The sequence below is a fragment of the Pipra filicauda genome, unplaced genomic scaffold, assembly GCF_003945595.2.
Source record: "Pipra filicauda isolate LSUMZ 115617 unplaced genomic scaffold, ASM394559v2 scaffold80_size11013439_pilon, whole genome shotgun sequence".
In the NCBI taxonomy this organism is placed as follows: Eukaryota; Metazoa; Chordata; class Aves; order Passeriformes; family Pipridae; genus Pipra; species Pipra filicauda.
The window spans coordinates 10,862,127-10,884,427 of record NW_024104987.1 but is presented as its reverse complement, the minus strand read 5'-3'; the positions used below and the strand labels follow the sequence as shown (position 1 = coordinate 10,884,427).

Here is a 22,301-nt window from a genome sequence, read left to right as displayed (position 1 = left end):
TTATTTCCAGTAGCCAGACACCAAGCTGGTTTACTCTCCTTTGATTATTTAAAGGCAATCTATTAACTGCAGGAACAGTGATCACTGCACTATTTCTAAGTAACTGTTTTAAATATTGATACAACAAAATGCATCATTTATTTCACTTTTTGCTGCAACTACCTAGTTGGCAGCACTGACCTCAACAAAGGTAACAACAAGCCAGCAGTACTTAAAGTGAAAATTAAAGGAGAGGTCAGAACCATTCACATAACCTGATTCTTTCACTATCAGGTAAAAAAATTAGGATTAAGTTTTAACCATTTATGAAAATAATTACAAGCAGGGCCCTATAGAAAATCCCTGGTTATCATGAAGGATCTGCAAAGTACAGGAATTGCAGTTATTTCCTGGAGCTGCACCTGAGCTCTGTCCCTGCAGCAGGAGACTAAGGATTGAGCCAACAGTAGAAATCAAAAGGTCTCAGCTTAACTCAAAAAGAAAGTGTTCTGTGAAGATAAATGTGAAGATGGTACTGACACAGCCCTGCTTCAAGCACCACCATCAACTTGACAACCTAGATATGCAAGAGATTCCTTTCAACAAAGTCCTGGAAAAAACTCACCTGTAAAACCTGGTAAAAAAAAGTAAAGGAAACCAAAATATTTGCTTTATCTAATATTAATTCATATTTTTCAGTTCTGTCCATTTGGCAACACAAGTTCCATAAAAGCTCTCCTGAATATGTTCAAGAAAATTAAACAAGGCAAGAGTATTTCTAAATTTGGTAGCTATACTGCATAATATATGCATATATATATATATATATATATAATGTCATATGCTGTACTGCATAGCACTTTCCCCAAATCAATATTTCTAACCGAGAATTTAACATTTAACCCTTACCTTCCCTGCATAGTGAATAATGCAGAAGTCTGCTTTGTCCTTTAGTTGTCTTGGCTTTTGGAACTTGGAATGAGTTCCTTGCTCTTGGACCAATTTTTCCACAAATGTCTTGTCAGTAGCTTTAGGGAACCAGCATTCCTCATCCAGCAGTGCCAACACACCAGGAGGATTTGCCTGAAATGCAGTTGGGTTTAATCTGTGAATATTCTTATACATATATTTAAAAGTTTAATATTTACAACACACCACTGAATGCCACAATAAAATTAGTCTAAACTGATTAAATTTGATTGCAGATAAACAAGCTGTGGGGAAGCCCAGGCCAAGAAGGATGGTTCAAACAAATTCATTCCAATGCCTGTGGAGCCAGACACGACCTGATCCAGTGCTGACCAGAGCCTTGCTTTGAGCTGGGCCTGCAGTGGATGATCTCCAGAGTCACCTTCCCAACATTTCTGTGACAGGGACAGCAGCTCATCCACGTTCCCAGGGTAATGTCCTGCTTTAATGGGAGATAAACTCAGCCAATGATCCCTCCCTGCCCCTGGATGTTCCCGTGGAGCCACTGAGCCTGCCCTGCCAAGCCGTGGGTGGGTGTCCAGCAGCATTCCCAGATCCAGCCCAGCTTTGTACACTGTCTCCATGGAATTTAAGCACCCTCTCTGAAAGTTTATATTTTCTTAAAATGAAGCAGGGAACAACCAATGTCTGTATTTTACAGCTGTAGAATTGTTTGTCAGGATTACTTTCCTCAGAGTAGACAGACTGATGTACAAAGGGAAGCAATGGAAAAGGGTTGTAGGGATTTATACTTAAATTTTAAGGATCTATACTTAAAAACCTTCTAGGGAAAGCAAAGTCCACACATTTGAAGGGAGATGTTTCTACTACCTGGTATCACATTTACAGAACAACAAGGTACTGAGATTTGCTTTTCAAATAATGATGCATTTTAGGATGTTCACCTAAACATGTGCACACTGAAGGCACCCACACTTGCCCCCCTGAGGCTTTTGGAGGAGATTTTACCTTCCAAGGTGGCAGAACTTTCTGAAGTTCCACACACCTCTGATAACCCAGACAAGATTTCCCCTTTTCCTAAAGGAAAACAAGGGTGCAGCTCATGGGCTTTTCAGCTGTCCAGGATGCACAGCATCACTGGCAGCTCACCTGTATTCCAGAACACACAGAGAAAGGCAGGGAGGAGTCACTGCAATGCCCCAGGGGGAATTTAAAAGGTCCAAGGTTCAGCGGGACAAAGAACAATAAACTTTCTGGGGTAAAAATCCTTGTTCTCCCCCTCTGCTCCTCCTGCTCTTTGAAGGGCTCTTCAGCCTCCACAAACTGAGCAGCCAGGGGAGTACCTTAAAAGCAAAGTGACTAAAACCACTTTTAAGACTTGTTTCCCATTTGCAAGGCAAATTTGTGGGGGCAGAAAAAGGAAGTGCCAGGAATTTTGCTATTGATTTCAAATTAAAAAAGTTTACCCCAAGTCTTGAAAAGGTTTCAACCTGAGCCCCAAAGCTCCTACACCACAATGGCACAATTTAGTGAGAGTGACAGGATTAATGACTTTGTTAGTACTAAGGAAAAAAGTATAAAAATAGCAGCTCCATATCTTGAGCTTAGTGTTCTACACTAACATCAGGGCAAAATCCCCTAAGGATTAATCCTTTTGCTAATAATACACAGTGTTTTAGACTTTGGACTTGAGCATTCTGGTTAATTCCCTTTTAATGACAGCTCCTTGAGAAATATCTAATTTGCAGGCAGTTAAAAGACACACTCAGCATTCCAACCTCACTATTCATGTGCAAACTTACAGGTCTTTCAATTAAGTCAATGCAAGGCTGCAGATCCAGTCCAAAATCAATGAAATTCCACTCGATCCCCTCTCGCTGGTATTCCTCTTGCTCCAGGATAAACATGGTGTGGTTAAATAACTGCTGGAGCTTCTCATTGGTGTAGTTAATGCAGAGTTGCTCAAAGGAGTTCAACTACAAGAATAACATCAGTATGCAAGAATGAGTCAGTGACAAGATATCACATATCTGGGAGTCAAAAATTTGACTTTATAAGGAAATTCTCCAAAACTCTGCAAAGTTCAAATATAACAGAAAGAAAACTGGAAAACAATTATATGAATCTCTCATGTTCCCTGCTACATATAATTAAACTAATGCATAGTAGGAACAACCACCACACATAAAAGAAGGATTTAGACTAAAGTATGGCTTTCTACCACTGTCATTTTGGGCTGTCAAAGCATTTTTATGCTCCAAACAAACCCCTCCAGCAGCCTTGGAACACGCTGCATTCAGTGGCTCTGCAGTGGGTCCTGATCACACATTAGCAGGGAAAAGAAAAACCTGACTAGCAGGATTTCCAAGTACCTCAAAGATCTCAAATCCAGCAATATCCAGGATGCCAATAAAAGATGCTCCCTGACGTTTGGTCCTGTCCAAAGCCTTGTTGATGCGGTGCACGAGCCAGCGGAAGAGGCGCTCGTAGGTGGCCTTTGCCAGAGCTTCCACTGCAAAGTCTGCCTGAAAATCCAAACAGGAAAATTTATTTACCCTGGAAAAGCCATCAAAAGAACACAGACGTGGATGTTATCACAAATAACTAAGGAAAAGAAGAAGCTGGATGGAGTTCATACCAGTGAGGAATGAAAACAAGCAGTAGAAACAGTAAAGTAGTTTGATTAATGGTAAGAAAAATGTCTTTTTAAACTGTTCCATAAAAACAAAAGGTCTCTGAGTATTTGATAATGTCACAACAGTGATACAAAGGATGAAATCAGGAGAAGGTCAAGGAAAGGGAAAGGTTTCTTCTATTCTACAACTAATTTTTACCATATAAGAACATTCCATAAAGACGGCAAAGCTTAAACAGAGTCAGTGGCAGCACATTCCAATTTTCTTTGTTAGGAGCTAATCAGGATGAGGCACAGTTTCCCTCCATCTTTAAAACACCAAAACTTACTTGTTCTTTGGTCTGGGCTTTCTGCACATAGTCCCTGCCCACTTTGATGCGGGGAGTCAGGATGGCCCGGGTGAACTCCATGACGTTCATTCCCAGCAGATGGCACAGTTTCTGTGCAACTGGAGAGCAAAGAGCACATGAAAAGGAGCACTGGAATCCTCCCCAGCAGCCAGAGATCCCAGGAAAGCTGCTGCTGACAGAGGCTGTCCTGGGCCAGAGTAAAACTGAACCCAGCCCGGGGAGCTGGACACGAGCCCTGTGACAGATCCCATCACACCCCAAGGCTGATGGACCCCTCCAGAGGGACACAGCTGGATTTCCTCAAGGGAGCATGGAAAACACTGGATTTCATGGGATTGCAGGTCATGTAACAGTCCATAGCTCAGGTACAAGCACCCATTTAGTTACTTTACAAGGGAACACCCATTTTCTTATCCCAAGGGAAAAGTACAGCCTGAGGACATCACACACCAAAGCCATCATACTGAAGGGTGCTTAAAACATGTTTCAATTCAGGCAGGTGTCCAGTGTAATGTCAAAATATGTCACTTGTACTATTTAAAACACGGGTTTGTAATATTGTCCAGAGAGGGTGAGGGCTCCCCAGCCCTGGCAGTGTTCAAGGCCAGGTTGGACAGGGCTTGGAGCAACCTGGGCTAGTGGAAGGTGTCTCTGCCCATGGCAGGGGGTGGAACTGGATGAGCTTTAAGGTCCCTTCCAACCCAACCCAGTGTGTGATTCTGAGTGTTTTATACAGAATAACAACACCAGCAGCAGTGCACTTTAACAGCAAGAACTCTCCTGATGTCGTGTTATTATTTAAATAGTGCATTACCCACGCCATCCCTACACATTCCTGTTGCATCAACCCCTTTTTCTAAACACACATCCCAAGAGTTGGGTGGTTATGATTCCACATTTCTAAAAATGAATGTGACGCCAAAGGTATTTTTAGGGCTGGGGAAGTGTTGCCCTTTAGCAGGAAGCTCTCCACAGTACCCAGTAAGTGCTCAGCCCTTGTAACCTGACAGCTTGTTGTTCTACTGTCAAAATGAAAAAAACTATTTTTACAAATTAGCATTGGAAAATAAGGATTTTCCAGTAGGTGCTACAGAGTGTCCAGGGAAGGGAACGGAGTTGGGGAAGGGGCTGGAGCAGCAGGAGCAGCTGAGGGAGCTGGGGGGGCTCAGCCTGGGGCAAAGGAGGCTCAGGGGGGACCTTCTGGCTCTGCAACCCCCTGACAGGAGGGGGGAGCCGGGGGGGGTCGGGCTCTGCTCCCAGGGAACAAGGGACAGGAGGAGAGAAAATTATCTCAAGTTGTGCCAGGGGAGGCTCAGGTTGGACAGGAGGAGGAATTTCTTCCTGCAAAGGGTGGTCAGGCCTTGGCAGGGGCTGCCCAGGGAGGTTTGGAGTGCCCACCCCTGGAGGTGTCCCAGGAAGGCCTGGCCGTGGCACTCAGTGCTCTGGGCTGGGGGACAAGGTGGGGATCAGGCACAGGGGGGACTCCATGGGCTGGGAGGGCTTTTCCAACCTCAGGGATTCGGAGATTCTGTAATTTCATACCAGTATATAAGAGCTTCCTCTGCATTATTTTTTTTTCAGTATTAAAACCACTACTATTTGCTCTTGATATTGAGATTCTCTCACTGGTCACACATTCATTAGGAGGGTTCAAGAACTGACACACAATCAGTGAAATCAGGGGGTGTCACAAACTGAGCCCTCTCACTTTAGCTACATACAGAAGCACTTCTGTGCTTTGAGGATAAAAATATACATCAGCACATCAGACAAAACTTACTGTCTTAGGGATCAAGTAGCAAGTGCTATCAGGATCTTGAAAAAAAAAAAACCAAAACCAAACCAAGAACGTGAAAATATTAAGCAGCCATGAGCATCAGCTCGGTACAGTGGCATAATGGATACTACATAAAGGATATTGCAGTTTAAGGAAGGAGGTTTTTCCCCCCTGAAGTGCTTCAAAACTACACTCAGCTCCTTTCATGAACCAGTGGTGTGGAATTTTTTGTCCCAACCCTTCCAGTCTGTAATAAACTGTAGTTTAGGTAAGAATAACAACAATAAACCATAGCAGATGTAGTACTAAAAATCCCATCTGCTAAGCCACTGAAGGGGGCTGGAGACAGCATTTCTGAGGTTCCCCTGAAGGGAACTAACCCACTTTCAAGTCCAAGCTCTGTCACTTTTAAGGGCAGGACTGGGTCACACTGTTTCAGCTTCACTCATCCTGCACTTTAAAAAAAGCATCATTTATCTTAGGATGGTTTGGGTTTGAAGGGACCACAAAGCTCATCCAGTTCCAACCCCCTGCCACGGGCAGGGGCACCTTGTTTATAACTGAGAAAGGGCCCTTGAAAAGGTGTAACTGGACAAAGCCCTGACTATCCTGACTCATTTTACTACTACTGGGTTTTTGATATAACTCTCTGAATTATTACAAAGCCAAGATACTGAAAAAAGCTCCTATCACAGATGAACAGGAGCTTTATGAGATTGCTTATGAACTTCTGTCCTCTCAGCAGAAAGGTTTCTTCCAAATCTGGTGAGCATGAAATGATTTTTTAAGTACAGTTTCTCCATCCCCTTAATACACAAAGGCTCTATTTCTTTCTTGGATCTCTTGTATCTGTCCTTGAAACCATTATCTGTTTATCTGCATCTATGATCTATAGGGCAGAATTTGCTTTCCATATTCTTTGACTCAGTTCACATCTCTGCCACCCACACAAATTCCTTCCCATCCATGGAGACAATAACCTGACCTATATCAGACATCTCTAAAAGATGAATCCCTGCCAGGACACTGATTTCTCCAGAGGATGCAGGGAAACCCTTCACAGTGAGAGGTGACAACACAGGTGACAAGGCAGAGATCAGTTCCCCCCAGTGTCTTCAGTAAGATCCAGTAACAGACCACATATCCCAGTTTTTAAATACAAGAGGACAGAAATAGGCTTTAACTATGACCTGAGCTTTTCCCCATCTTTGCTCTGTAATTCAGCATTTTGTATCCAGTACTATAAACATCCAACAGGATCAGTATATTTATAGCCAGTGTTATAATTCAGAATTTATGTCCAAAAACCAACGGCAATACAAGTAAAACCAAGACAGTCAGGAACCATCTGTATCTTTCTACATCACACTTTCTAGACTCAGATGAGTTCTCTAAGCCAGCAGGGAAAGCCCAAAAAACTAATTCCTCACCCAACCTCTTTTCCTCACAGCAAAAATCCAAATCTCAAGTCAATAACTTGCACCTCACACCTGGGCAGGAGGCCACTGCCCTCAGAACTGAGAACAATTTGGGACACTGCAAGAGGTCTCCATGCACAGCAATTTGGGACAATTCCAAAGGGAGACAGAGAAGAATCTGAGTTGTGCACGTGCAGCAGATCCTGTGAATGAACAGGTTCCCAAGTTCTCCAAGTTGACTCTCCATGAGAGCATTTAAAAGGCTGGCACTGAAGCACTAAATAAAAACCTCAGATGTGCTTCAGCAGCTATTTTTTTGTGTGTGTGAAGAAATATATACTCCTGAAATGGTGACTGCATTGCAGGCACTGACACATTCAATCCCAGCCACGCTGCCAGGCCACTCCAGAAATCAGCCTGTTCTAAATACAGCATTCCTGTGTTCTGCCATTGCACCCTGGAAGTTGTGCTTGGCTCCAGGGCTCTTATCATTGGCAACAAAACTGCTGCCAAGAACCAAAGCAAACAAACTGATTTAAGCATGGGCTTCTTCCTAGGGCTTAATCTTTGGGGAGAGCAATAAACAAGACTACAACTGAAATACGTGCTCAAAGCTCAGCAGCCACACAAACAGCATCAATTCCCCTGACAGACACATTTGTCTGCAGGGTGAGGATGGAAGAGGGGAGTTTTAGTGATTGCCTGTTGGCTCCACTCATCCCAGTCCTGGCCCCATTTTGGCACAGAACACTCTCAGGGATGCTCAGCAGACTGCTCTGTGTTTTTCAAGATATGCACTGGACAAATGGCAGGAAGAAAACTCCAGCACAAGTCAGAGGAAGCCACACAGACGTGATCAACTCACCAGTGTTCTCTGGCATAGAGGCTTGATCGGTATTTCTCTCCTTCTTAAAGGAAATATTTCCAAATTGCAGCACTGAAGACACCACTTTCAGCATTGCTGTGTTAACAAAAGACATGTGCATCAGTTTAATGGAAGAGGGCTCAGCTTGGATAAGTTTTCTTCTGTTACTTGTGTCACTTTCCTTCCAAATTCAAAGCAGGAGCTCAAAAAGGAAATACAGTTTGTACTGTGCTTTTTGGGCAAATGGCTTTAATTCAACTCTAGTTGAAGTTAAGCAAATATTTTCTTCAGGTTCTCAATACACTGAAGCAACATTAAATTGGGTGACATAACGTTATCAAGTGTGTTTATGTGTGTAAGAGAGAAAAGTACACTCTGAAAATGCAAAGGGCTCAATAACTTACACAAGATCTCATCATGTGAAAACCCCATGATATGCATGGCTTCCATTGTCTCCTGGAAGTTATCCTTGTCTTGTTGCCCAGGAATGGGGATGTAGCCATTAGATAAAAATCTGTAATTGTTAAATCCTTCGAGCAGCAAGTCAGCTGTATTGGGGGGAAGGAAGAGACAGAAAAATAACATAAAGGAATTCTGTTCTCTCTAAATGCCCAAACTCAGCTTTAGGAAATCAATTCCTCATATGTGGCTACAAGCCAGTAATGGCTTGTAGCTGCAAGCTGCAGCTCCTGAAACCCTAAAAATACAAGTGTGCCTTCCAAGCTGAAGGCAGATTCAGACTCTCTGTAGCAACCTACACGAGCTCTTTAATGCATCTCTGTACACAGAGCATTGCCCCACTCAGATCTACCATAACCTTAAATCCCCATTTGGAATATCCCAAAAGGAGGATCTCTACTGAAAGGTACCAGGCTGAAGCAGAAATGGAGTTAGGGACTGATAATCACCAACATCAAGGATGCCAAACAGCAGCTTATCTAACACAGGAGAAGAAAGAGAGGACCCATTCTCTGAAGTCTGTATCTTCATTAGTTTCACTTATCACAACCCAACAGAAACTCCCAGTTACCAAGGGGGGGGGAAAACCCACCCAGAGTCGAGATAACCACCACAGCACTGCAATGGCTTGCAGAAAGCCACAGAGCTTCACTGTGTTTGGGTTAAATGGCTGCTTTTCTCCCCAGGCTGAAGGCACAGCCCAGAGCAGATACAGCTACCACTGCTGATCAGGGTTGGTGGTTATCACCCGGGAACACTGCAGCTTCTATCCAGGGATTCCCAGCCAGAGACTGCCCAAACTGGGCTTTGGCATGGAGGAGACATTTGCTTGATTTATCAGAGTGGCTCCCCAGCACATTTGATAAAGCACAGGAGTTGTTTCCAACAAAAGCCACCTGGCTTTGTTTAAAACTCGCTGTCTGGTGACTGAGACCAACCCAACCATGTTAAACTCAAATAACAAACACAGCACACAGACAACAGGGTTACAAAAAGAGACTCAACTTACACTTGAGATGTTCTCCTGCTCCAGCCAGCAGCTGGTAGAAGATGTGAAACGTCCGCTCGTCTTTGGCCTGACGAACAGCACGAGACTTTTCCAACAAGTCTGGATTATAACTGGAGTCAAGGATCAGCTACAGTTCTTGGTTAAAAACGTCCAGTGCAAACAAAAGTTCCAAAGCAGGCTATGGAATTACTTTAAGACCAAGTAGAACATTAGTAGTAATGCCCAGAGAAGCTGTGGCTGCCCCATCCCTGGAAGTGTCCAAGGCCAGGTTGGACGGGGCTTGGAGCAACCTGGGCTGGTGGAAGGTGTCCCTGCCCATGGAGGGGGTGGGACTGGGTGAGCTTTAAGGGCCCTTCCACCCCAAACCATTCTGGGATTCTATGACCAGACCATGCCCAATATGAACTTTTAGTGACTTCAAGTGAGAGATTTCCAGTTCAGACTGGTAGAAACCCACTTTTAATCTCAGCAAACTCATTCATTTCAGCACACCCATCCCGTTCCCTGCATTTCCCTGCAGTTCCCTGCTCCATGCAGTTGTCTGGAATGGATTAGCCACAGTTTTGGTGAGAGGAGGAACTGCCATCCTTCTTTATTAAGGTCATAGTTGAAGTTTTACTACCAAAAACGCAGCAGCTGCTGAACTCAGAGATACTTAGTCATCTGAAGTGTCTTTGCCATTTCTCCCCAGCACTGCATTTTTCCACACAGTCACCACTGCCTCTAAACAGCTCCCAATTGCAACTCCTGCAGCAGGCAGTGTCTAATTAGCTGCAGTGTTATTTAACTCCTTTACTTCTAGATATTCCATATTGTAATGCAAATGCAGGACAGGGATTTGAAATGACACAGGTCACTGATGAGGATGAGTTCTTGTGATGAAGAAAAAATTCCCTAGGAGTTAAATCCTTCTGTTTTCACAAAGCTCTGGGCAAAACAATTCATCTGAATTTTCCTAAAAGCTGCCTTCATTCCTGTGCTGTGGTGAATGAAGGAAAACATTTATCACTGAAGCATATTTTGAATAACTATAGACCTTTCCCAGCCTTATTGGGAAACTATACTTTGTGACAGTTCCAAACATTCAGTGCACTTCAGATGAAGCAGTTTAAAACACAGCAACAGAACAAAAGCTTAACTGCAGCATTGTTTATGATCAATACCCACTTCATATTGTTTACTAAGACTTCCAATTTCATCATTTTATGACCACCCTGTTTTCCCCCAGAAAACAGGCTGCACTAAAAATTACACACACATTTTTAGTATGAAGGAAACAACTTCAGAGAAGGGCTTTCAGTGGGAGTATTTTTACTTGTTCTTGCACCATCGCAAATAAGAACGAACCTCAGAGCTAAAACTGAATCAGGCTTTGGTATTAATTATAATTAATTAATTACAATAGTAGGTCTTGTGTTATTGAACCCACGTGGGTGTCTAGAAGGCCTAAGAAGGCAGAAGGTGGCCCAGCTTTGTCACTTGATAAGGAGCATCAGCTCCTTCCAGGCCGGGAGCTGCTTCCGAGCTCTGGGCACGATGCAGAGGCTCAGCTTCTGATTAGGAAGGTGTTGGGGTATTTTCAGAAATGTTCACAGAGCAAGCACATTTTACATGGTTTCCCTTTTTAGCACACCCTGGTTTTAAGGCCAGTCTGAAAATCCAGCAGGTTTGGGAGTGCTGAGCTGGGCAGTGGAGGATTTCTGAGCCGCTGAATTTGTGACATTCGATCGGCTATTTTGAAACAAAGGAAGAGAGGGGTGTTGTCAGAGGAATGTCCTTTCACTGCATTCCAATGAATTCTAGGGTTAAAAGCAAAACAAAGCAGAAAACTTGCATTTTTGCAAGGATGTGGCATGAAGGAGGATACATGTCTCGATGTTGGCCCCCACAATGTAACCAGTGACATCAAAGTTAATCCTGATGAATTTACCCTGCAAAGAAAAGAAGATTTTTTCATTATTACTGTTTTTTTTAATTAAACAACGCTGTCTATATAAAATATAATCCAAATGCATTCATGGATTAAGCATTTCCCAAGATCAAATGAAATCACTGCCCATCCAGGTGCTCAGCCATCATTTCAATGGAGCACACAAACACACTCTAAGGATTAAGGAACTCTTAGTCCAGATATATTTGTAATCCAGACTTAGGAAAAACTTCTCTGAACGTGAGGCTCAATTCCTCACACTGAGGTTGGAAGAAATGCTGAGATTCTACATGTGCACATTTCCATAGCAAACTTACTGGTGCCTGAAGGTGCTCCAGCTGCAGCAAATCCCAAATCCCAGGTGCTGCCCAGCCCATCACACCACATCTCCCCTTCCATTCCAAACCAAGCTGGCTGCTCTCTCTATGGCCTCTCTTCTCCAGCAGTTGGTAAAGAAAGAACTAAGAAATACACCCATTTCTCACACCTACATCTCAAATAAAGAGCCACTTCCCACACACAGAGCAGTTCTTGGAAAGCAGGTGGTTGCCAGTGGATATATTATATCATTTTTAAGCCACATCAGTTCCCCCATCTGATTTGTCATTCCCAACAGGACAACAGGCTTGGAGCTGGACCATTTTATCTGCACCATCAGTGAATTTCAAGTTTGTGCTCATGAACCTGTTCAGCACTGTCCTGGTTGTATTCGTGTGAAAAACCAGTGGGAATTCCCAATGACTACACTGGGCTCCCCATTTTCATTGCACCCAATTTCCACAGTCCTCTATCCACACACAGACAGGTCTGGAGATCAGGGAGCATGACAGAAGTCTGCTAACACCTGCCCTAACACCTCTGATGGTATCTGCACAAAGCCACCTACTGATAACTTTTATGGAGCCCTTTGGAAAGGGCTTTTACAACCTGGATGCCAACCCTGCCTTATCTCCAACCTGATTAGTGCTATCAGCATGTTCAAGTGAACATCCATTCAGCTCAGGGAGTGTGCTACTGATTTCCTGATTAAACATTCTACTCTCCAAGCTCGTAGGGTCCTGTATGACAGGAATGGCCCAACCTGGTATTATTTTGGGGGCACATTTCCACGCTGAGCAAATTGCTTCATTTGTGCTATTGCAACTCCTTACCAGAACCCCCCGCCCTAACAAAGCCCATTCAGATCAAGATCTGTGGGCACAAGACCAAGTTTCTCCTCCCAGACCCCTCAGTGTATCCAGGGAAAGGCACAACCTCCCCACCAGCCCTACTACCCTGACTCAATCTCAGGGCAAAGTCACTGCTCCAGGACTGTGGTTGTGCAGCTCCAGCTCAAAGTGGGGTCTCTGAGTTGCAAGAAAACTGGTGGAACACTTTAAATTAGCTCCAGTGGTTATTCCCTACTGTTCCAGCTTGGTTGTTAAGCCACTGGCACTAAAACCACCGTGCCAAGGAACAAGGGTTGTTTCCAGGCATGGCCTGGCAGGAAGCAGCACTGAACACAGATTTCTGAGGATGCAGATACAGAACACCCTCAGCTCAGTTTGTAACTGCAGCATTTAGACTTCTTGCTCAGGAACAATTCCAGAAAGTTCTATTTATAACTGGCACGAAGAATGAAATGACATTTTACTGAGATTCAGGCAGTAGACCAGATATATGATGCACATGTCAGCATGGCAACAATGGCAGCAGACTTTTTACCCAGAGCTGCTACCACAGAGTCTTCCTGCCTTGAACTTGCCTTGTCACGTGTGAAAACAAACAAGAAACATTACAGAAGGTCTAGTCAGTGGCTTTTTCTGATATCATTTGGAACCACTTTACGCTGTTTCACTCTTAAAAGTTATTTAATTTCTGCTGTCAAGTTACCAGTTCCATGAGCAAAAATAATTGAGAGGAAATGCAGTCATTACACATCAGAAGAGGGGACCCACATGCTCCCTGCTTCAAAGTTCAGGCCTCACTGGAGTCTGTACTAGAGAGATCACTTATCTAGTTAATCTTCTTAAAAGCACAATATTAATAGATCCTTTTAGCTGGCACTGGCAAACCTTGCTATGAAATCTTTAATTCATCAGTTAGACTGCAGTGGTGCTCATCTAAGGGCTGAATTCTGTTGCCACCATCAGGCTTTGGAAAAACCACACCAGAAGGAAGCATTTAGCTCTGCCATGTGAATCCAGCAAGGCCACTGTCCTATCCAATGCAAACCAGAGATTTTTATTTCCTGAAACGCTGCCCTTGGTAGAAGAAAAAAGGGGGGAAAATGAAATTCCTTGGACATCAGCCTTATTTGAGCCCTGCCTGGTGCTGTCAGCGAGCAGGGACAGGCTGGCAGCCTCAGTGAAGCCTGTCAAGCCTCTGTGGCTGAACAACAGCACTTCTCACTTTGTGGGAGGATAGATATTTTTTAAGTCAGGTTTTAAAATGGTTGTAAAAGATTATTTTTCTTTTCCTGCATGAGATGAGACCATCTGGAATGCATTATACTTGCTCCTTTATAAAAACAGGGCTGGAGCCATCACAGTGATTATGTTCATGATGGCAATGCAGCCCTCAAAATAACACAAACCAGATGCTGACATCTTTTAGGGAAAAAGCATCCTCATTAAATTAGTACAGTCTTTGATGCATTCAAGATAGAATTACTGTACAGTGAAACCTATTCACATTATAAATTCTATACCCAACTTATAGAAGCATCAAGCAATATTGTAAATAACGTGGCTATAAAATTATCAAAGCTGAATTTCCACAGTACTCTGCTCTCCCTTCCCGACTGGAAAGGCTGAGGGACTTAGTCATGGAGTTTTCCAGAGTCCTTATCACTGGAGTTGAGTTCATGCATTATAAATCCAAGCAATTGTTGAAATGTCAAAGGCAGACCAGAAATCTTTCATTTGTTCTGTAAATTTTAGTGTTGTTCTCGCCAGAAAAAAAAGATTTAATACCTCCTATACAGTTCTGAAGTTGTACTGAAAACATCTTCCCCCTGAAACAGGAGATGGCTTTTTTTCCCTTCAAAGGAAAGGAAGTTCTAAGAAGTGGTAAAAAGCTATTTATTCCCCACGATTTTTAAAACAATGGAACCCATCAGAAGTGATTATCAGCCACCAAAACTCTCTGTGAACAGAAGGCACTGACCCGACAGAAACATCAACCAGCTCCAGCAGTGCCTGACACCTGGGATAGGTCACACTGGCTTTTTGACTTCCCTACAGTCAATCACTCAGCAAATTTAGACAGGTTTTTATATGCAAGTTCTGTGCTTTTTTTTGGAAATTCAGGATGTTCTCTTTAAACAACCAATTGATAAAGTCCCAGCTATTGACAGATGGTGCCCAAGTCCAAGCTGATGCCACAGTCTTTCCTACTTCTTAGCAATTCTGCAGGAATTTGTGCACACAAGTCACAGCTCAGCTCCAGAGCGCAGCTGTATTTGTTAGACTATAAACAACTGTCATCTCAAGGATTGTTGAAGTTAGAAACTGGATAAAATTAAAGTTTTGCCAAGAGCCAGTGAGGATGTGCCTTCAGAATCCCAACACATCGCAGAAGGCACTGTAAGAGATCCTGAATTCATGGAGGAAGAGAACAGAAAAAGCTTTGGATACCACTTAGATAAATTCCTAAGAAGGTAATTTCTCCATAATCCAGATTTCCAGACCCTAAAGAGAAAAGGAGTTACTCACAAAGCGGGAGGAGTTGTCGTTTTTCACTGTCTTTGCATTCCCGAAGGATTCCAGGATGGGATTGGCCTGAAGAAGCTGCCGCTCCAGCTCCCCCTAAAAACCACACAAACAGAAACAGGAACAGATATGAGCACAGAGCACCTGGAATTGAGGGTATTCCTGTATTCTGCCTCTTCCTGACAGTCATTTGCCCCTGGCTGTGGCAGTGACAGCACCTTCACAAGGGGGGTGTCATCCTTCCCCTCCTAAACCTGCCGAGACTCCTCCGTCCAGTGCGGGGCCTTTGGTGGTGGTTTTTTGGTTTGGGTTTGTTTATTAGAACACACACAGACACACACAAACACAGCAGTGACCAAACAGGACCTGATGGATGTTGACAGTCATCGAAGATGGAAAATTCACATTTAGGGCTGATGAAATTAGGCACAGACCTTGAGTGCTTTAGAGGAGAAACTAATTTAACTGTTTGAAGATTTTAGTGCATTATTCTTAAATTTCATGTGTAGTGACTTGGCAATACAGCTACTTTGGAACACCTATTTTTAAACTTACAAATACCTCTTTTCAAACTTACTTTCAAATCAGCGAAAACCCTCCCCCTCAGTCAACCAGACTGAAATTCATACCATTGCAACATCTGACCTGACCACACCTGAGCACAAAGCCAGAATGGCCCAGAAGAGCTGAGCAACCCCAAATACAAACATCACTTTCAAATTACTCAATCCAACCAACATTGCTCAGTATGTTTAATGCTTTTTTTAAATGTTTCTGTAAGTTCAAGCCAATGGATTTAGAAATCAAAGTGCTTATCTTAAGGAAATTGCACAACAGCTTTTACAATTGCTGTCCATGAGGAGGACTGGGCACAAAAAAAAGTCTGTGCTGCTTCCAAGAGCCCAGGAGGCATGAATGTACACAGGAAAATATACTGTCTTCCTGCTCTGAAGGTTGGTTTAAAACAAAAAAAAAGAAAAAAAAGAAAAAAAAAAAAAAAAAAAAAAAAAAGAAAGTGAAGCTGTCTGGAATGTAGTCTCAAAATGTGATGTTTTGTTCATAAACCTGCTTTTTCCAATTATTTATAGCCTTGATGAATAAAGGCCCCAGACTGAACATCAAAGAACAGGAAATGTTAAGTCTCTTAAGGCTTCCACATGAGGTCAATTCTTAGAAGGGAATTCTAAAAATTCACTAGTTCACACCTAAAAGAGGCTTTTATTTGTATATCTAAATGTATTTCAAGCCCTCCTTGATATTAATGGTTGCTCCTTCTTTAATGTGACCTGAAAGTATCTGCTCAAAACTTGCTTATTTCCACATATATTCCCTTTGGGACCACAAATTCTTGGAATTCTGCAGTAACTGAAGAAGGAATAAATGTGAGTGTGAGCCCAGAGCACACTAAACACTGCTGAGGCTGCAGGGGCTGTGCACTGTCAGCTCTGCCAAGGTTACTGTTCTCAGGAGCACTTTTAAACTAGAAAAAAACCCACAGCTGGAATAAAACTAGATCTCTGTTATACCCACTCTGTGCTGTCTGCAGGTGACATTCTCAAAGTTTTCCATGCAAACACATCAGAGAGTGGGAATTTTCCCACCATCCCTCCCACTTCCCCCTCCCGACACGGCACTGCTGCGAACACACCAAGATAAAAGGGAGAAGCTCCTTACCCTGCAGTGAACAGCCTGGGATAAACCCCAGGGTGTACAGGAAAGGCAGCAGGGGGGTCACAGCTTACAGGGTAAACTCTACAGTTATTCTGGAAGAATATATATATATACATATATAATCTTTTGGGACAAGGAAAACAGCTTATTTGTGACACGAGGGAGGTTCGTGCGCTGCTGGCACTTCACACACTGACACCTCTGCACGGTGTCAGGGGCACTGTAATATCCTGATCCAGGTTTGAGTTGTTCAATTCAAGCCTGTTCGTACTGGAAAGCAATCTAACTTGCTACTGATTATTATCTCTTGTAGGGTTTTTTTTAAAGACAAATTGGTCAGTAGAGATAAAATTCTCATTCTTGCAGTCCTTCAAAAATCTGTGCTGTAACAATATTAAAGACACAAGATTCCTCTACATTTGAATGTTGAGAGTAAAGCCTTTTTAAACACTTGCCTGCAATAATGTGCAAAGACAAAGTAGCCTGAATAAAGTATTCTTTGTGGCTGCAAAATGTGAACTGACTCCACACCAACTCCTCCATGGACATCGCTGTGTCTCAGGAAGCACCCACAGGTCACAGCCTGGACTGGGGCTGTGCAGAGCAATTTCTGCAGAATTTATTCAAATTCTCCAAGTGAAGGCAGAAAGGTCTCAGTAGCTCATTTTCACAATGAGGATTTGATGGAAACACTCAGCTGGATCCTCAGCTGTGGGTGAGCACCATGGGAACGAGCCGCGCTCGCAGGCTCGGTGCTGCACACACCAACTCCTCACAGCCATCACCAAGCAAAGCAAACCTCACACCAGGGTCAAACCTCTCACACTGTGGAAAAAGGCATTTTTCATGTCTAGATGGACAGCTTTACAGCCCAAAACAACTCTCTTTTCGAAGCATTCAGTGTTTTGGAAGGAGTGTCCCAGTTTGGCCTGCGGGCTTATCTCCTGCGTGGGCACCTCACCAGACCTTGGAAAAAGCAGTGTGGCAGCGCTGTGGGAGGAGTGAGCTCATGCAATAGTTCATGCAGGGCAACACGAAGACAAGGACAGGTTGTTGTCTCAGTTTCAGAAAAACCAGCATCCAGTGAGTCTCTTGCAGTGGAGCCTGGGGGAGGCAGGGGAGGGCACATGCTACTCACATACACAGGGATCCACTCTGGAGTTCAGAATGACATCGAAACAGAGATGTTAATGATTCCACTGTTTATGCAATATCAACAGCTCTGGATTAGCATTTTCCCAGGGATACAGTTCAAATGTTTGCCAACCAACGGTTCATGTCAACCCTGACACTCCAAGCAAAGGGAGGGTTAAAGCTAAACACCCTCTGTCTATTTTTGGAACTGAGAAATATTTCAGTAAAAACCCTTAGACTTGACTGATGTTTGCAAGGAGGGAAGATTAAGTTAAATACTAAGAATGTCTGTGACTTATTCTGAAAATGAGACCATGGGCTCAGACACATGATTGGGTTACAGAGGTTTAACAAGGTTTAACACACACTACCAGAGGCATCACAGCTGTCCAGGGGTTGCTTTTGGCTTCCAATATACCAGACTTGCTTGAAAGTTCCTTTACTATTTCCCTTTCCACTACAGTTTATGTTGCACTAGTCAGCTCTCAGAAATGTAAGGGAAGAACACAACCTGCTGAACTAACTCAGGGCAGCTTCCTCAGTTTCCAAGCCTTGGTTACACCCTGCCAAAGCTGCTGCTTTATTTAAAAGCTGGTGCTCAGGACAAAGGCATCACTTACCAGCTGGGGTTAGAGCAGAGCATTTATCCTGCATAACACATGGCAGCAATTATTTGTTTATCTCTTTCCACAGTCTTGCCCTCAACTACCACCTAACCCTCCTCTTTAAGCTCCTTCTCAGGTAAATTCCAGAGCACTGGAAGTACTAAAACTCTTACACAGGTGGGATAGAACAGACCGAGTGCTGCTGCCCCAGGGACAGAGGGAACAGGCAGAATTATCTGCACAGGGGCTCCAGCCAGCCTGAGGAGTAAGAGCAGCTGAAGCTCAAATGAGGAAACATTAATTCAGATCCCACACTGCTCACACCACTTGTACTAGAAAGTCAAGGGAAACACTTGATTTCAGAAGATGTTGGTTATGCCAAGCCTTTGACACTTGAGATCAAAGTCTTTATCAAGTTATCTGCAACGTGACAAAAACATTCAGACAAAACAGTATGTTAATCAAAAGGATTTTGTAGCTTCCATTAATCCATCTCTTATTTACCACTTTGTTTAATATTTTAAAAGTGTTCTGCACTCTCTCAGCAGCACATTACCCAGTACACACACAGTATTTTGGAGAAGGGTGGCTAGAGAGAGATGAGCCTCTCACTTCAGGACAGGGTAACACCACTTTAAAGTGGTGACAAGCCCTTTGCAATGCTGAGAAACTCATAAGCTACTCACTAGTCCACTCTCCCAAAGCCAGTTAAATACTTACTAAATTCACTATTAGCTGTACACCACTCCAAGGCTTCCCACATCATAAATGCAAATAGAAGAATACACATCAGTTCTCCTACATAACTTTAAAAGCATTAAAAAAAACCACTTGCCTGGTGTTTCACGGGTTTGGGTGATTCGGGCTGTTCATTGCAAACAAACAAATGATAAGTTAGCAAGGAATTCCAGCTGTCACATCCCACATTAGCACTGTCAGAGGTTTAGTTTAACTGAACACTCACTTCATAGAAACCCTTCAAGTTCAGCTTAGAAAAGAAGTTATTGGCATGCTCAAAATACTGAGACCTGTGTTTGTGCAAAGGACTAATTCCAGTAAAACCCAAGATGACAGATGGTCCTTGAGCAGCAAGGAAAAAGGCAAGAGTTTCTTTACTTGGGCACAGCTTCCCAGTCTTGCCAAACAACAGCAAAAAAATTAAGCTCAGCAGTAAGTGGCTTTCTCCTCAGCCCTGGGCACTGCGAGGGGGTTTGGATGGATGAGATGAACATTATCCTTCAACAGTCACAGAGGTTATGAGAGAACAGAGAGGGAAGCAACACTTAAAGAGTTTTGCACTGTACTACAAGTTTTTAAGAAATGCAAACCCACAGTCAAGACAAAAGCTTTGTTTCTTTTTTTAATTCCACATGAGCAGAACCTTAAGGAACTGGAAGACCTTCCAATTTTGCCAGCAAGAAGGGCAAAGGGAACACGAACGTAATAAAATAAAATAAAATGCCCTCAAAATACAAATTTGCACATTTTCTGCAGAAATTTTCAATTCCATTATTATTTCCCTGGCTCAGACTGCAAGTTTAATAACCTTGAGCTTCATATCAGGAGCCATGGGGCAAATATTGTGAAGAAACACACAAACCAAGAAATTTTTATACCAAGCCAGATTCTTATTTTAAGAATAATGATTCTTGTTTTAAACAACCAGCTCTGGCTTAGTGCAGAATAACCAATTTTGACAGAGGTCTGTAAAGCAGCTGGCAAAGGTTTGGCTTGTTCAGGTAAGTCATGTGAATTTTCAAAGCTGTACCATTCCTGCCAGGAAAACAACCTGGGCAGCTAAGGAAGGTTCAGGATTTCAGTGTGGAACTACCACTCCTGGACTTACAGAGAAGGACAAGCACACCCAGGAGCCTCAGAGGCATTTTGTTTGCTTATCTTCAGAGAAGATGAGCTGCACTCTCAGGGTGTCCATTCCTGTCCTCACTAGAAACAGAACTGAGCACAGTCAGACACGTGTTTAACTCTCTGTGGTTAAATCAGGGCAGTTAAAGTTCCCCTGGGAAACTCCCACCAAGGGGAGCTTCAGCCTGAGTGAGCCTACCCATGATTCTGTCCTTCAAAACTAATTTTGTTTCTTTAGAAATTAATAAAACAAATTAAACAATTTAGCATTTCAGCTACCAAGGCAAACACAGCCACTGGAAGGAATCATTAACCTGAAAGCACCAGTAATTAGTTCTACAGTTTAAAATAGCACCGAAGTGAAAGCTGGATTTTAGTGAAAATAGAGGCAATTTGGGATGGGAAGGTTTTGGAGAGACCTGAGAGCCCCTTCCAGGGCCTAAAGGGGCTCCAAGAGAGCTGGAGAGGGACTTTAGGCAAGGGCCTGCAGTGACAGGACAAGAGGGAATGGCTTCCCACTGACAGAGAGTAGATTTAGATTGGATATTAGAAAGAAATTCTTCCCTGTGAGGGTGGGGAGGCCCTGGCACAGGTTGCCCAGAGAAGCTGTGGCTGCCCCAGCCCTGGAAGTGTCCAAGGCCAGGTTGGATGTTGGAGCAACCTGGGCTGGTGGAAGGTGTCCCTGCCCGTGGCAGGGGGTGGGACAGGGTGAGTTTTAAGGTCCCTCCCAATCCAACCCATTCCATAATTCTATGAGTCAAACTGAAGTCTGGTTCCATTCATCCAAACCAGGGGCACAGGGAACCAGGATAACTGGCAGTGCAGACAGCACTGGCACATGGATGAAGTTATTTATAGAATTTAACAACTCCACACACTCCCACAAATGAAAACTTCTGCTGTTTTCATGTATTTGACCATGAATAGGGCCCAGGTACCTCCACAGCCCAGAGGAGCAGCAAAAGGGCATCCCCCAAACTCACCCCACAACATGCAAGGTCATGGCAGTCCCTGGGCAGCAGGGGACAACCAGCACTTCTTTTGGAAAACCATGTATGCAATTCTTTTATTATTATTATTATTATTTCTATATTTTGCACTGACTTCCCTCTCCATCCAAACCCACAAAGTTTGTAAACTAAAGCAGAACCCAGAATTTAGACACTTCTTGGCCACATTAAAGTGACACTAACACATGCTTTAACACACTTTTATTCCTCTTTTCTCTCATTCCTGCCTTTCTTACTACACAGGGGATTGATGAGCCACAAAACTAAGTTCAGAAGCCTTTTTCCTCCCTTCTCCCTGTGCCCAGTGTGTCCAAATCCCTCTGCAGGCACATGACCCTCCTCTCCCCGTACTCACCAAGTACCTGGCCTTTTCTCTCCTCTCCTTTAATTCTACATGTCCTCCCTCCACAGCTCCTGAGCCTCCTGAGGAATCCTTGGGAGTGAAGGTGAAGGTGTCTGGCCAAGGAGCCTGGGACAGCTGAGCAGCCCAGCAGACACCCCTGTGGGTCAGCTCTGGGCTGAGGTGCCTGAGCTAAAGCTCAGTGCTGGTCTTTACAAAGCTGGTCCACATGTGGCACATTAACAACTGAATAAAACACAGTCCCCTTGGTGCAGGCAAAATATTCAGCTTTAATGACAAAAATTCAGCTTTACTGGTTACCACCTCAACCCCTCAAATTCTTCAGAACTCTAATTTGCTGGATGTGAAACTTTCAGTTATTTCCAACAGACACCTTCCATCTTCCATGCCTTGTTACCCACCAGGGACTGTCCCTGTGCCAGTTCTGCCACTCAGCCAAACACACAGCAGCCAAGAATTCAGGTTTACTTTCACCCCACCTTTGGTCTTTAGAACAGCTCATGTTCAGAACTCACTGCCAAGCACTTCTCCCTCCCCTCCACTGCTTGGCTCGAGAAAGCCCAGCCCCTATTCCCAATTTCAGGAATTACTGCAGTCTCACCTGGCTCTGCCA

The 22,301-nt window shown here is 43.6% G+C and overlaps 1 protein-coding gene across 4 annotated transcripts in view; it reads right to left on the bottom strand.

Moving 5' to 3' along the window:
• The window catches only part of MYH10 (myosin heavy chain 10), a 99,346-nt gene that overhangs the window by 29,704 nt on the left and 47,341 nt on the right, over positions 1-22,301 (bottom strand). For 2 of the 4 annotated variants that reach the window (XM_027742271.2, XM_027742273.2), the window contains exons 5-14: positions 19,290-19,319; positions 15,048-15,140; positions 11,290-11,353; positions 9,423-9,521; positions 8,359-8,502; positions 7,955-8,050; positions 3,874-3,992; positions 3,282-3,434; positions 2,712-2,885; positions 889-1,062 (exon numbers count right to left, since the gene is read on the bottom strand). In XM_027742271.2, coding sequence (XP_027598072.1) covers positions 889-1,062; positions 2,712-2,885; positions 3,282-3,434; positions 3,874-3,992; positions 7,955-8,050; positions 8,359-8,502; positions 9,423-9,521; positions 11,290-11,353; positions 15,048-15,140; positions 19,290-19,319 — 1,146 coding nt within the window. The remainder of the gene's footprint in view (positions 1-888; positions 1,063-2,711; positions 2,886-3,281; positions 3,435-3,873; positions 3,993-7,954; positions 8,051-8,358; positions 8,503-9,422; positions 9,522-11,289; positions 11,354-15,047; positions 15,141-19,289; positions 19,320-22,301) is intronic. The other 2 variants (XM_027742272.2, XM_027742274.2) reach the window with 1 other exon arrangement.